The following is a 14,312-nucleotide window of genomic DNA, read 5'->3' on the forward strand; positions in this document are numbered from 1 at the left end:
GCTGTGGCCATCCAGCCCACAGCAACTCCATGCTGCTACCAGGATGTCTTTTTATATCATGCTGTTCAGTCTTTCATGTAAGAGCAGAAATTCTCACAATCATGGCTAAATCATTTTACTAAACCAGACGGGAAAACAGTATTTTCCAGTAAAACTAAGAGCTACCATCGAGGATGAACTAGAACGAACTCATGAGAGTCTTTTTTCCTATTGGCTAGTGTTCTTCATGACCCTCAGGCATAGACTATTGTCTAGGACTATCCATAAGCATATCATAGGCATAACCATAAGCTTAGCGATATATGCACACATGGGAACACATGTATGTGTTTATTATCCATGAGGTTAAAAGAGGAGCGCATGGGAAAATGGGAGGAGAATCTACCAAAGGCATAAGAACATAAACTTTGAAGCGCCTTTTAGAGATTTGTTCTTGTTTGTTTTGGTTCTTTTCTAGAAGTTTGTTTCAAGTCAAAGCCTCTTTTCCAGACACGTGATGACGACAACTATAACACAGAGTTCACCGCTGTCTCCACAGATCCTAGTATTCCAAAAGGAAAGTAGGAACTCACAACCCTGTTCCCTAAGATTTGAACTGTTCCAACTGTAAGGACCCAGGAAGAGGACCCCAACTCAAGTCCCAATTAGCGCGCACCCAAGGAGACACGAGAGACTTACTTGATGCAATGGCAAAAGGCAGTTTACTAACAAGGGCCCTTGGATCGAAACTCATCCCACGCAGGGGAGAGAATTCGATGAAGACCCCAGGAAGTTTATAACTTTTATAGGGGGAGGCACAAGGGGGAAGGGAAAAGCGGGAAATTCTGGAGCAGTTACATATGATTGGATATTTCAAACATCAGCACTTTGCGTAGGCAATCATTTTGACAGGTTGGATGGCCCACTATTTTTGACCATGAAGCCTCAGACCTTCTAGGATAAACACCAGGTGGCCCATTACTCACTTGGGCATGTTTAGACTGGTCAAGATATGTCTTTGGTTGTTTCTACATTTCTGGTCACCTTGTCCCTAGAGGGGCTTGATATTTTTATTATGGCTACTCTCAGTAAGCTCAGCAAGCTGTCCTGCAGTCTTTGCCAAGTTGTTTGTGGTCTCTGCTAAGCTGTTTTAATTTTTACCCTTACACCAACCTCACCCTGAGAGCTCATGCCATAGACCTAGAGGTACCATAGAGTACGGGAGGATTAAAATGGACAGGAAATCCTTTTATTTCCAGCACACATTCATGCCGGGGAGTGGGTCTGCCAAGGACTTCAAGGTCAGTCAGGCTACCTAGTGAGTTCCAGGCCAACCAGGACTACAGCATGAGACCGATTCTCAAATAAGTAAGTATTCTTTTCAGAAGAATTTAATTAAATCAAATGATTAAAAACCAACCACAGGCCGGGCAGAAGTGGTGCAAGCCTTTAATCTCAGCACTCGAAGGCAGAGGCAGGCAGATCACTGTGAGTTCCAGGCTAGCATGGTCTACTGAGTCCAGGACAGTTGGGGCTATACAGAGAAACTGTCTGAAAAAAATAAAATAACATAAAAAATTAAAATCAAGCTTACTAGTACCTTCGTGCTTGAAGATTCGCAAAAACAAAATAAGAAATAGTGCTTTGAGAATGTGAGAAGGTCATAGCACCCATGACCTCAGTTTTGGAGAAAAAGGATGGAGGTAGAGGGTAGACGGAGACCTCACTAGGCAGTTTGGGGCTGGAACCAAATATACCAAAAAAGAATTGCGACTATGTCTAAGGGAAGGGAGAAGAGGATCTAAGACTGTGTTTGAAGTGGGTGGAGACCAATGAGGTCTAAAGGCTGAAAGTAGACCAAGATAAGAGATGGGAATTCGCCGTGTGGCCTCAGGCGGCTCCTCTAGTCTGTGACTCGCTCAAGCCACACCCAGTGCTTGCACCGCCCGCGGAGTTTAGCTGGAGTTTTCCTCCGAGACCTAGAGAAAGGGTGGACGTATGAATGATCTCCCTTCCGGGATGGAGCCCGACAGACTCCGGGGGCGCGCTGGGTGCTCAAGGAGCGGAGAGGGGCGTGGGCCACCCTTGTATGCCAGCGTCCGGAATCCCGCGCTCGCGGGGACGGATAGGACCCTATCAGGAGCAAGTGGGGACGTGAGATCTCAGACGGGAGAGAATGTGGATTGCCAGTCCTGGGTCAGAGAGAAAGTGCTTTTTCTTCTGCACCCGGAGAGGTGGTTGGGAACACAGGCGGACTCTGCTTGCGCAGGGCTGGTGGACAGCGAGGACCTTCCCCGGATGATTGGAGACCACCACGATTCCGAACCGAAACGGAAGCTTTCCCGCAGGCGCATTGCCACAGCCCCGCGAGGCCAGCCCGGGGACCCCGAAGCCACACCCAGGTCCCTGTTGGTGCGGGTCGAGGATTACCAGGTGACGGAGGAAGTGCTGTGGACAGCATGGACCAAGGGGAGTATGACCACGAGGACCGAGGAGCGCTCTGTGACCGCGGTCACCTTTCGGACCCAGAGGGACTGACACAGTTTGTGGGGCACCGGAGGCCCAGACAAACCGCGATCGCTCCAAAGACTTGATGCTCGAAAGAAATTAAGCACACAGATCTCTGGAGCCTGAGAAATGTTTCAGGACAGTGGATGAGGAGGAATGTTTGAAGAAAAAATTTTAAGCAGCCTGCGCCATCCTCTGGCTTAAGTGTCTCACGGTAGTTAAAGAGAAAAAAGGTAATTTATTTTTATTTTTATTTATTTATTTTATATTGTCGGTAAATAGGAGTTTGAAAGCGCAAAACCTTAGTCACTTTGCCTGTTGGGGTTTTGCAAGCTACTTGTATTGTCTGTCACCCATTCCTTGTTCCTGTTGAGCAGCCAAAAGCAGAAGAAAAATTTGAGGTCTGCTCTCTGAGCTGTGTAGTGTATAGAGTGGTTGCAGAAAGGGTCTTTGCTTTGGAAACCTTAAAGAATTTTTTTTTTTAAAATTAAATGACCAGGAAGGGGTTCTAGGTACTCTGTACTGGTGTGCAGTTTCTATTCCTATCCATCATGTTTCTATGTTAAGAAGGAGGGAAAGAAAGACTGGAGGGTCGGGGGGGACTTTGGGAGGTTGACCTGTGTTTTGCCGGTAAAATGCAATTTAACAGGGCTTTATAGCAGAGGACATCTTACTTAGTTTGCTACTTAATAAGGAAGGCAGACATGTTGTATACAGAATATCATAAATGGTTATATGCTCTATTTTTATTCATAGCTTTTAACAAGGAAGATTCATAGTTAAGGAGTGGAAATATGGCTCAATGGTTTTAAGAGCTTTGGTTGCTCTTCCAGGAAACCTAGGTTCAATACCCAGCACCTGCACGGTATCTCCAAACTGTCTGCAACTCCAGTTTCAGGGACCTGACACCCTCACGCAGACATGCATGCAGGCAAAACATCAGTGCACATAAAAGTAAATAAATCTTTTTTTTTTTAAAGTACTTGTAGTTAAGATTGGATTGACAGCAGGTGGTGGTGGCGCACACCTTTAATCCCAGCACTTGGGAGGCAGAGGCAGGCGGATTTCTGAGTTCGAGGCCAGCCTGGTCTACAGAGTGAGTTCCAGGACAGCCAGGGCTATACAGAGAAACCCTGTCTCAAAAAAAAAACAAAAAAACAAAAAACAAAACCAAAAACAAGTCTACTATTTTAATTTTAAGTTTAATTTTAAAATTAATTTATCTTTAATTAGATGTATGTGGAGATTTATGTAAATCCGAGGGCAGGTAGGTACATGAACGCCAGAGTCATGGGATAACTTGGAGCTAGAACTACAGCAAATTGAAAATTGGAGAGTTGAGTGTTAGAAACCAAACTTGGCCCTCTGCAACAGTAATCTGAACTTTTGACCACGGAGTGCACTCTCGAGCCTTTTCTGGGTGTTTAAAATGGTCTTAAGTCTACCACTTTCTTTTTTTAAAATCCCATCTGTGCACCACTAGTTAGCCTGACACTCTCAGAGGTCACCATTGGATCCCCTGAAATTAGAGTTAGAGATGGTTGTGAGCCACTGTGTGTGTGTTGGGTATTGAACCTGGGTCCTTTGCAAGTGCTTGAAATAGCTGTAGTAATCTCTCAGGCTCCCCATCATTAAGTTTTTTCGTATTGGGGTGCAATTTGGGATTCTAAGGAGCAAACCAAGCTCTTAAGAGATAGGTGAAGGGTTTGAGTTGTCCCTGTGGGAAGGGGTGTTTGGTAACATAGTAACAAATGAATGGGGCTCTGCTTAGGGGTTGAGGGGGTGGGGTGACGAGTAAACACTGCTCTTACCCTGGTCCTTCCAGGTGTCTTCAGTTACAGCATGAATGGCCTTCAAGCCACCATCTGATCCACCTCTTATCTTTTGCCTGGTCAGATAGCATCCTTCTTTTTTATACCTGAGCTAACTTTGGCCTAGAGGTCACATAGCTTGGGTAGATCACAATCAAGGGATTGTGTGTGCTTACTAAGTAGACAAGGAATGTGGTCATCTCGTGCCTAATGATTTATGGATGACTTTTTCTGAGTCTTACTTCTAGGGGTCCAAATATGCCCAGGTAGGAGTTCTAGGCTGACGGCTCTGGTGCTGCCTCGAGGTACCGAGCTACTCAGACTCGGGTCATCTATTGTGAGAGAATGCCAGTGCCTTTACTGGGCAGGTTCAATATATACACCAAGCCAGGGAAGGAAAAACAAAACTCAGGAAAAAAAGAAACTCAACTGGGGGGCAATCGGATGTCAAGTGTAGATTCCCTTCCTGGGGCATCATCCTTCAACAAGATGTTTTATTGGATGTCAAGTGTAAATTCCCTTCCTGGGATACCATGTCTTAGTCAGGATGTTTTTGATTTTAGAGGAAGGGCAGAATGTTACTTAGTAGACAGCAGCACATGGAAAGTCTCAGCCAGGGTATAACAGCCCTTTGGGGTCCTATACTAGGCTAATCTCAAAAGAAATATATGTGAGGCACCATAGTTTTCTCACTCAGGTTTAGGAAGTCAGCAGGTTTAGGAGAGTCATCCTTCTCCCTGTATCCTACAAGGCCTATTGGCTGAAGATTTACCAGTAGCATCACTCAGGCCTGGGAGAGCTTCCCTTGAGGAATGAACTTAGCCCTTGAGCTCATCTATTGAGCTGTTGGGTAATTGGAAAAGGAGAGGTCACGCCCTGCCCCCAACCCCATACATTCTTCTTTTGCAGAAATTCTGCGTGGCTTCTTTGTACAGTTAATTGTGAGTGTTAAGTGTCCTATCTGCACTTTTTGGACCAGTTCCAGGTGGATGAACACTGATTGGAGACACAAGAAACAAATCTCTTTTTCAATTACCACAACCAGTAGCGCCATTCAGCTCTCAAAGGCAGGCTCTGGAGTTAAGTGGATTCTTACTAACCTCTCTGCTAACTAGTAACTTTGGGCAAGGTGCCTAATCTCTATGGTTAACTTGTTAAGTGGAAATAATAACCATTGTACTTTTTTGGTAGGATTTAGTTAAAATACTTAGAATACTGTCTGGCATGGAATACACACTCAGCATTAACTCTTCGATTGCTAGCCAAGTGTAGTGTAGTTAATCATTTAACCCACTCTTGTCCTGACCAGGATTTAGTTTTTTATTTAATAATGTAGCCTAGAAATCATAAACACTAAACAATCATCAAAACAACTAACGAAAACTGAGCTATTGGTTTTTACTAAGGCCTCTCCTATACTCTTGAAAGGACTTGTTTTTAGCTTCTTCCGTCATTAGTAGATCAGTAAGTACATTTTCCCCAATTTCTTAGAAATGACTTCTACACCATGGGGTGGGGGAGGGTCGGAAGTCACCTAAGGCTAAAGGACCATGGTCACTATACTAAGTGAATGGAGAGATTAAAAAGCCTTCGCCACCTCCTTGGTAGGTCAAAGCTTTGGATAATTGTTCTTTTGAGACAGGGTCTTGCTACAAAGTCTTGGTTGGCCTGTGACTCTTTATGCAAATCAGATCTGCTTGCCTCTCAAGTGCTGGGATAAAAGGCACGCACCGTCAGGCCTCGAGTTGAACAAACATTTTTAAGCTACTCTAACTTCTGTGTTAGCTGTCTGCAACATGGTCACGGTCACAGGTTTAAAATAGATGTCATATTGAAAGTGAAGAAAGATGCTGAACTGTTGTGATTTGCTTTACAGGTGAAGACCATTTTTCTTTCATGTCTCAGAAGAGTGTCTGAACTTGTCCTCAGTACCAAGGAATCTCTCCAATGACTGGGCCTTGACTCTATGACTTAACCTCACAGAAATACAAGTTCATCGAAAACTGTGTTTGTTAGATAAAGTACATCAAAGACTCCCAGAGGCCCACCTGGGCACACTATAACTGGTACAAATGTCCAAGTCACATAACTGTCATGGATCAGGCAAGATCCTTTTTATAAATATGTGCTTTTTTAATAGTTTGAGACAATGGCTCACTGGATAATCCAGGCTTACCTTGAACTTAAGTCTAGCCTGTGGTGACTGACCTTGAGATCTTTCCATGTCAGCCTCTCATGTACTAAGATGACAGTATGTACCAGAATGCCTGACTGCCACCTTTCTTTAAACCCTTTATTCACGTCTGTAATTACCTGCGATGTTCGATTCATTTGACCTGCTGTAGTATTGAGGGGCCATACCGGCTGTTTCTATTAAAACTCACTGTGAGGTTTTTTTTTAAGCTTTTTATATTTTAAGTTTATTTTGTGCTTGAGTGTTTGCCTGTATGGGTGTATGTACACAATGTGCGTGCCATGCCCACGAAGAACAAAACAAGGTATTAGATTCCCCGAATGGGAGTCTAGATCTGAACTTGGGTCCACAGTAAGTATAGCCAATGGTCTTAATTGCTCAGGTGTTTGTACAGCCCTAATGTAAGGGTTCAAAAATTGCTGAAGGAAGACCCTAGACTTAGATAGCATGCAAAAACAAAGAGTGTTTATTCTGCAGAAACATCTAGCATGGTGTGTGTGTGTTTGTCTGTGTGTGTGTGAGTGTGTGTGTGGTCAACCATTCTCCAAAATAGCCACCCCAGACGAAGGTGTGAAGACCTTCCTATAGTGAACTAGGGGAACTCTTTAGTGGGTGCAAGGAAGTCACAGGTGGTCAGTGGTCTGCATTTCTATGTCACGAACATATGCCATATGATAAAATAGGGCTGCCCAGGGTAGATGGCTCATTCTGAGATAAGATATTTCCCCGTTTTTGTGTTTATCTTCTCCAGGATGTTCTTCGGAGGGGGTTTTACGATCTTGTTCTGAATTTTATGATATGTCCCTGGAGCTGGTATCTTATGGCCTAGTTTCTGTGACTTAGGTCTATTCCAGGAGTGGTGCCATATAGCCTTTTTCTCAAAGTCAGGCCTGGTCCTTACATGGAAACAAATGGGGTTTATGTTGTCCTTATACTGAAAGTGACCCTAGTGTTGTGGCCTGGTATGGTGGCAAAAGCCTTTAATTGTAGCAATATAGAGACTTAGAGGTATGAGGAAATATCTGAGTCTAAGACCAGCAGGGATACGTAGTGAAAAAAAAGGAAGGAAGGAAGGAAGGAAGGAAGGGAGGGAGGGAGGGAGGGAGGGAGGGAGGGAGGGGAAGAGGGAGGAAGAAAGGGAATGAGAAAATATTTGATCATCTAGAGAAAAATTAATGAAATATTATGAAATTGATAAAGACAGATTTAAAAGAACAAAAAATTCTGCCGTGATCACAAATCTTTTAATATTTAGTATTTCTTCAATATTGTTTTATTTTATTTTTATCTGTGTGCCTATGTTGTCACAAAACATACAGTTCTCACTTCAAAGGGAATAAAAGATTGTTCATTCTAAAACTAAACTTGAATGATCAGTAATACATATGCCAATGTGGTTTTATGACATTTTTATAGTAGCAGAAAAACAGAATAGTTCATAAATCCACAGGCTTTTAAAATACACTGGAAGAAACATCAGGTAGGTGGGTTGCAGCAAAAGTGGGAAATTTCTGTTATAGGTCTGAGATGTAGTCTGATGTCATTATTAGCCTTTGGGTGGAAGCCAAGAGTCTTTCCGCTTCAAGGATGTTAGATCACACATCCAGGCCAGCTTCCATATCTCAAGACACTGGGTCTTGACCTGCAACATTCAAACTCTCTATAACCATTAAAAACAATCAGTTAATTAATTAATCAGCCTTGTAGAATGTTAAACTCAAAATGTGGCTTTTGTGTACTCGTTTCAGTTAATGCTTGCTTACTGATCTATTTTTGTTCTGAGCATAAATTAAAAAAAATAATATTCCTAGTGTTACTCTTGTGTATTTTCTGAGGAATTCCCCTTATGTGTGCTGGTTAGTTACCTGGTTACTCTGAGAAGAAATAACACTTACTTCACTGAGTTGCTTTTGGTTATTGAGTTTTATCATAGTAGCAGGAAGGAACCAGCATGCTAGGCTAGCACACAGACTTATGTCACTGGTTATGTAGCAGCAAGGGCTCCTCCAAGAAAGAAGAGCAGAATGCCCACTGCGTTTACTGTCTGCTGAGTCAGGGCATGCATTTTTGCAAAGATCTCTGGGTGATTCCTTTTAAAATTTTACCTATCCATCATGTTTATTTAACATTCCAATCACTCACTACAATTAAAAATATTTATTAAAAATTCTCATTAGTTGTTAACAGTATCAGGGCAGTAACAATTTATAGGAATATGGATATAAAGTTTATAAAGGGTATACAGTACAACTCATAGAGATTTGTAAACTGGAAAAAAATAATCACGTCTTTTTAAACAGTTGCACCATGCTATAATTGTCCCCAATGAACTATTGATTAATTATTGGATCTCTAAATGAGAACGATTCTTTCATTATTGAAGAATGTGAAATGGTTTTGTCAAAAGCCCCTTAGGGGAGGAAGGACAGGAAGTCATTAAAGACAGCATAGCTTCAGACCTCTGAGTCACAGCTAGTCACTCGTGATGAATTGTGAGGGAGTGGGGCAAAGGTGGGGCTTGGATTTCAACCAATTCAGGAAAGAAACCAGGGCTGGCACTCGGAACACTCTGGCATCTCTAGAGCCCAGCCAGTACTTTGCTGTTTAATTATGAACTTATTTCTCTAAATAGTCTCATGTATGAAGATAAGAAAAAGAATAGTCTCGATTACTTAGGGTGGCAGAAGGAAGTAGGTTAAAGTCATTGGCACTGTACCAGTCAACAGTTTCCTGTAAAATTAGAGACAGCTATGCTTAGAAACAAGGAAGTAAATTTACAGTCAGAATCTGACTTTTCAGTTTAAAGGAGAATAGCAGAAGACTGGAGAGAGGATCCCTCGGCAGTTAGGAGTGCTCACTGCTGGACCTGAGTTGGGTTCCCAGTAGCCATGTTGGGCATCACACAGCCGCTTATAACTGTAGCTCCAAGGGCTTCAGTGCCTTCCTCTGCCTCCTTGGGAACTAACATACATGAGACATAAACTCATACATAGGCACATAAATAAAAATTAAAATGTTAAAAAACAAAATAGAAGTTGTAGTAATGTTAAGGGAATTGACTAGCATCCCTCAGGCTGGCTGGAAGCAAATACAACTCAGGCAGTGAGAGAATTTTGAATATTTTCTTAGCTTGACTAAGGGCCCAGGAGCTATTTCTTTGAAATGGGATCAAACCATTGAAGAAGAGAAGATCTCAAATTCCCTTTTCCTGTACAAGAGAATAGATGCTTAACTTCCCTGTCAGTTGACAAACACAGATGGACTAATCATATTGACCAACCTGTCTCCAAAGTCCTTCAATACATTGTCACCAGCTTAAAACTCTCCTGACACCAGTCTCAGATGAACTGAGTATATATTCTTCCTTCCCTAGCATATAAAAATCTTCAATAAAGTCTTCCTTTGTTTTAATCTGTTTGGACATTTAGTTTTAATAGTGAAGAAAAAACAGAGAAAAGGGAGGCTTGAAGTGTGCTCCAATAAAAATGTCAAATCCTTGGCGTCAAGAATTTCTGGATGTGTGTGTGGGAGAGCTGTCTAGAAAGACATATTCTCATAGGATGGGCTTTGTGACAAGGTAGACACATCAGAAAGCTGGCAGTCATTGAGCAATCCAGCCATTAGGGACAGATGGCAGTAGAGACTGAGTGGCCTTCTGTCAGCATTGTGGTAATTCTCTGAGATTAAGTTTAATGAAAGCTACTTAGTGTTTGTCATGTAGTAAACACCCAAATTAGCTATTATTAGCATAGTAGCAATCAGTCTTGGTAGTGAGTTTGTTTCTTATTTCATTCTAATCAACTGCTTTCTTTCTTTCTCTCTTCCTTTCTTTCTTCCTTCCTTTGTTCCTTCCTCCCTTCCTCCCTTCCTCCCTTCCTTCCCCCCTCTTTCTTTTTTCCTTATTCATTCATTTGTTCATTCATTCATTCATTTACTTATTATTTTGTATGTGTGTCTTTGTGGGTATAATGTGCACTGAAGTGCAGGTGTCCTTGAAGGACAGTAGAACATCTTAAATTGGAGTTATAGGCAATTGAGTGCCATCCAGTATGTACGACGGGAACCGAATTCAGATTCTCAGCAAGAATAGTGCCCGTTCTTAACCACTGAGAAATCCTGTCAGTACCCCAAACTATACTTTCAAATGACAAAGAACAGAATACTTCAAACAATTTCTGCAGAGTTCCTTTTCTATCTGTTGTCAAATATTGCCATATAAGATCTGCTACTGTCACAATTTCAGCCTTGGGCTAGGGATGTGTCTCTGGCAGAATGCTTGCTTTACATGTCTGAGGCCCTGAATTTGACCCTTAGTATATCCACAAAATCCAGTAAATAAACTGACTATAGATTCAACCTTTTACTAATTTCAAGTTCTGCAAGTATTGGAAATTGAACCCAAGGCCTTGCAACAAAATATGCTCTCTACTATGGAATTATATATCCAGCCCTCTTCAGTTATGAAGAAGCTTGAGGATTCTGATGGTGAGAAGGAGTTTGACATACAATAACAGTAATAAGGCTGCTGAATAATTAAGGCTGGGCTACCTTGATGCTGACCCGGATCCTAGAAGTTACTCGAATTCAAGTGTCAAAGCCTTTCCATCTCAACCACACAGGAAAATTACAAAGGTATAAATTAAATAATCTCATAATAAAATTCTTTTTCTGGGATTATATTGGGCTAAAATAAAGCGTGGAGCCAATTTATTCAGTGTTGAGCTCAGGTTTAAGCAATGAGGCTGGAAGACTGTCCTCATGAGTAAACTAAGGAGGTCAGGACAAAGATAAATCAGACTAAAAGTTGGTCTGCCTTTTATTATCACTGTGCTAAGTGATAAAATATTTTTGCTTTGAAAACAAATTATTGATCTGATTTGTATTTAGTTTTAAAACCTTAAATAAGCTTAATCATTAAAAGCGTTGGTAAGAAGTAAGTGAATAAAAACATTACACAGAAAAAGTCACCAGATCCACTGAGTCTACACGACTCACTGGGTATCGTGCATTCCAAGTGTGAAATTTAATGTAAGGCTCTGCAGCTGCCGTTCTGAATGCCTAGTCTCGCTATTCAAATGTTCATCGTGTAAACTTTAGCACATTTCAATTTCTCTTTACTATTTTTCTTATGTAGAAGATCATTTTAAAGAATATTTTATCTGCTCCCCATCACACACACACACACACACACACACACACACACACACACACACCACTCATGCATTATTAGAGGACACTTCTAAAAGTTTGACTTCTTCATGTCTATTTAAAGTGTACTGTTTCTTCGTCCTTAACCTTTTTCCACATTTCCAGAGTAGATTCACCTGGGGTGGCACTCAGTGACACAGTTCTTGTCCGATAGGTTTTGATTTTCAGCTTTACAAAAAATAAAGTGTGGAACATGAGATGGCTCAGGGGGAACAGGCACTTGCTGCCAAATCTGACCACTGGAATTCAGTACTATGTTGGAAAAAAATGTACATATGTATCCAAGAAACTAATAAACTGTACTAAGAATATTTTAAAAATTTAAATGACATATACAGACAAGAACATAACAATTATAGACACCAAGGGAAAAAATTAAGTTATAGTGATTGTGGTGTATAATATATGAGTCAAACTTAAAGTAGAAAAATAATAAAATGTAACAGTTTTATTGTATAAGTCTAATTTTATTAGACATGAATAGCTTGAAGAAAAAATTCTTTATCTCAATTATTATCAAAGAATGAGTCAAAGGAAAAATTACATTAGTAGGAATCAATTTTCTCAATCGTATCTTCCGTGGACATTTTCATCTGTATTGTTTAATTATTAGTTTAGTTTACTTAATACTTCACCATGTCATAAAAAAGGATGTTATTTCACTCTCTGACACAGCAGAAATGGTTACTTGTTTTACATTATACTTATAATTATTTTTACGTTATACTCCTAATGAGAAACATTACCCTCCCTGCTTCTGGGGGCAGACAGAGGACATATGCCCTATGTATCTGTAGTCATAACAAAGGAAAGCTGACAGGGCTAACTAAAACTTGGTTCTCTGGATCTCTGGTCTATGCTTTTACTGCTCCCCAAGTAATGGAAACAAGCCCACCAGCTAATTTTGATTGTGGATTCAGAACTGACTGAAATACTACTAAACCCACAAAATAAACTAAGATCAACCAAGAAAGTACAGTTCCCCATGTGTTCGAACATCAATGTGAGCCCAAATGGAACTTGAGTTCCATATCATTATTTTCTGTACCTCTCTGGACGATGAGGGCACTAAAAGCCTCCCATCAAAAGGCTCTGTGGATAATTATGTGTTGAGAATAACCTTGGTGGCCTAACATTCTCTGGTATTTTACTGAATTGTGGTTGGCTTTCTTCCTGATGACCAGGCTTCTTTCTTGAGGCTTAAGTTGAGAAAATGCTGTGTTAATTCTTTTCCTCGGAAAGAGGGAAATTCCAAGTCTTCAAAAAGATCTTTTGCCAGTTTTACAGATTTGAACTCTATTTCTTAAGGATCTAAGAGATCTCTTTGAGACTGTAATAGTCTAGGAAGATAGGACATCAGCCTCCTATTCTCTGTGTGAAGTAGCAGCTTATCAAATGAGGCTCTCATGCTGGGGCTGTAGCTCAGGGGAAATCCTTGTTTATGAAGCATGGAGTTCTGGGTTCTTATCTATAGCTTCTGAAAAAAGGAAAAGGTCAAATGGGCTCCGAGTAGCAAGTGCAGAAAGCCTACCATAGAAATATTTGAAAATGCAGAAGTGATTCAGTGAGCTGGACACAGCGTATTGACCAGACTCCCGCCCAGCCTTGGGTACTTTTCCATGGCACACCCCACTGCTGAAAGTCTTTCTGTTCTGTGCTTCTTCAGTGCTGGGTTCTGACCAAGTTCTATCCTATTACAATACCCTTAGGCAAAGTCTTCTTTGTTTAGTGCAATTCTCACCTAGACACAAATCAGATATGAGCATGGGAGAAGCATGTATATTGATGTTGGGGGGGTACATTTGACTTCATCAAAGTAGGAGAAGGTTTTGTGTTGGGAGAATAGCATGGCTTTTCTCTGTTCTACTGCCAGAGTCTCTTTGTATTTGGTTTCACTAGGATTTTAAAACACTAACCACAGGGATGTTACACTGCACATCAGTATTATTAGTAATAATACGTGTGTATATTTGTGTATGTGTGTGTGTGTGTGTGTGTGAGAGAGAGAGAGAGAGAGAGAGAGAGAGAGAGACAGAGACAGAGACAGAGACAGAGGAAGCGAGGAAGAGAGAGAGAGTGAGAGACAAAGAGAGAGTATGTGTGCATATGTGACATGTGAGTGTAGGTTTACATGCCATAGCATGCATGTTTGGCTCACAGAACAACTTTTGTGGAATCAATTTTTTCATTCTACCTTTACATGAGTTCTGGGAATCAAACCTCCAATGCCAGGCTTACATGCCAAGTGCCTTTATGGCTCCCGCCTCCCCCACCTACCAATCTAGTAGGACCCAGATTAATTCTTTCTGATCTCAGAAAAATGGCTGTACTCACAACCAATGATGTGTTATTAACCACTGCGTATTTGTTCTCAGAATGAAAACAATGCCTTAACTTCAGTTTGTGCATCTCTAAGAGCTTAATTTTTTTATTGCTTTTGTGTTGATATTCATAAATATTACACCGCCTTTCTGCACACAAATACCAATTACCACTCTTGACTCCATGGCACACCCCACTGCTGATACGTAGGTGCCTCATGCCTTACAAGACCATGTCTGCTTCCTGTTTGGGTTCTTTTTGTGAAATTATCTGTTTATTTGTTGTCTTCG

General features: G+C 41.2%; 1 protein-coding gene across 1 annotated transcript; it reads left to right on the forward strand.

Annotated features, from left to right (window-relative positions):
- The first annotated feature begins 1,939 nt into the window (after positions 1-1,939).
- CUNH6orf141 (chromosome unknown C6orf141 homolog) lies at positions 1,940-6,705 on the forward strand. The gene is made up of 2 exons (XM_028766786.1): positions 1,940-2,720; positions 6,175-6,705. The coding sequence occupies exon 1, from the start codon at positions 1,978-1,980 to the stop codon at positions 2,515-2,517; it is 540 nt and encodes a 179-aa protein (XP_028622619.1). The 5' UTR covers positions 1,940-1,977; the 3' UTR covers positions 2,518-2,720; positions 6,175-6,705.
- Positions 6,706-14,312: the final 7,607 nt, after the last annotated feature.

This window comes from Grammomys surdaster, unplaced genomic scaffold, assembly GCF_004785775.1.
Source record: "Grammomys surdaster isolate TR1022 unplaced genomic scaffold, NIH_TR_1.0 169, whole genome shotgun sequence".
NCBI classification, from domain to species: domain Eukaryota; kingdom Metazoa; phylum Chordata; class Mammalia; order Rodentia; family Muridae; genus Grammomys; species Grammomys surdaster.

What these genes read in the sequence shown, in the direction of transcription:
- CUNH6orf141 (XM_028766786.1), top strand. Translation starts at nt 1,978, where the DNA reads ATGAATGATCTCCCTTCCGGGATGGAGCCCGACAGACTCCGGGGGCGC.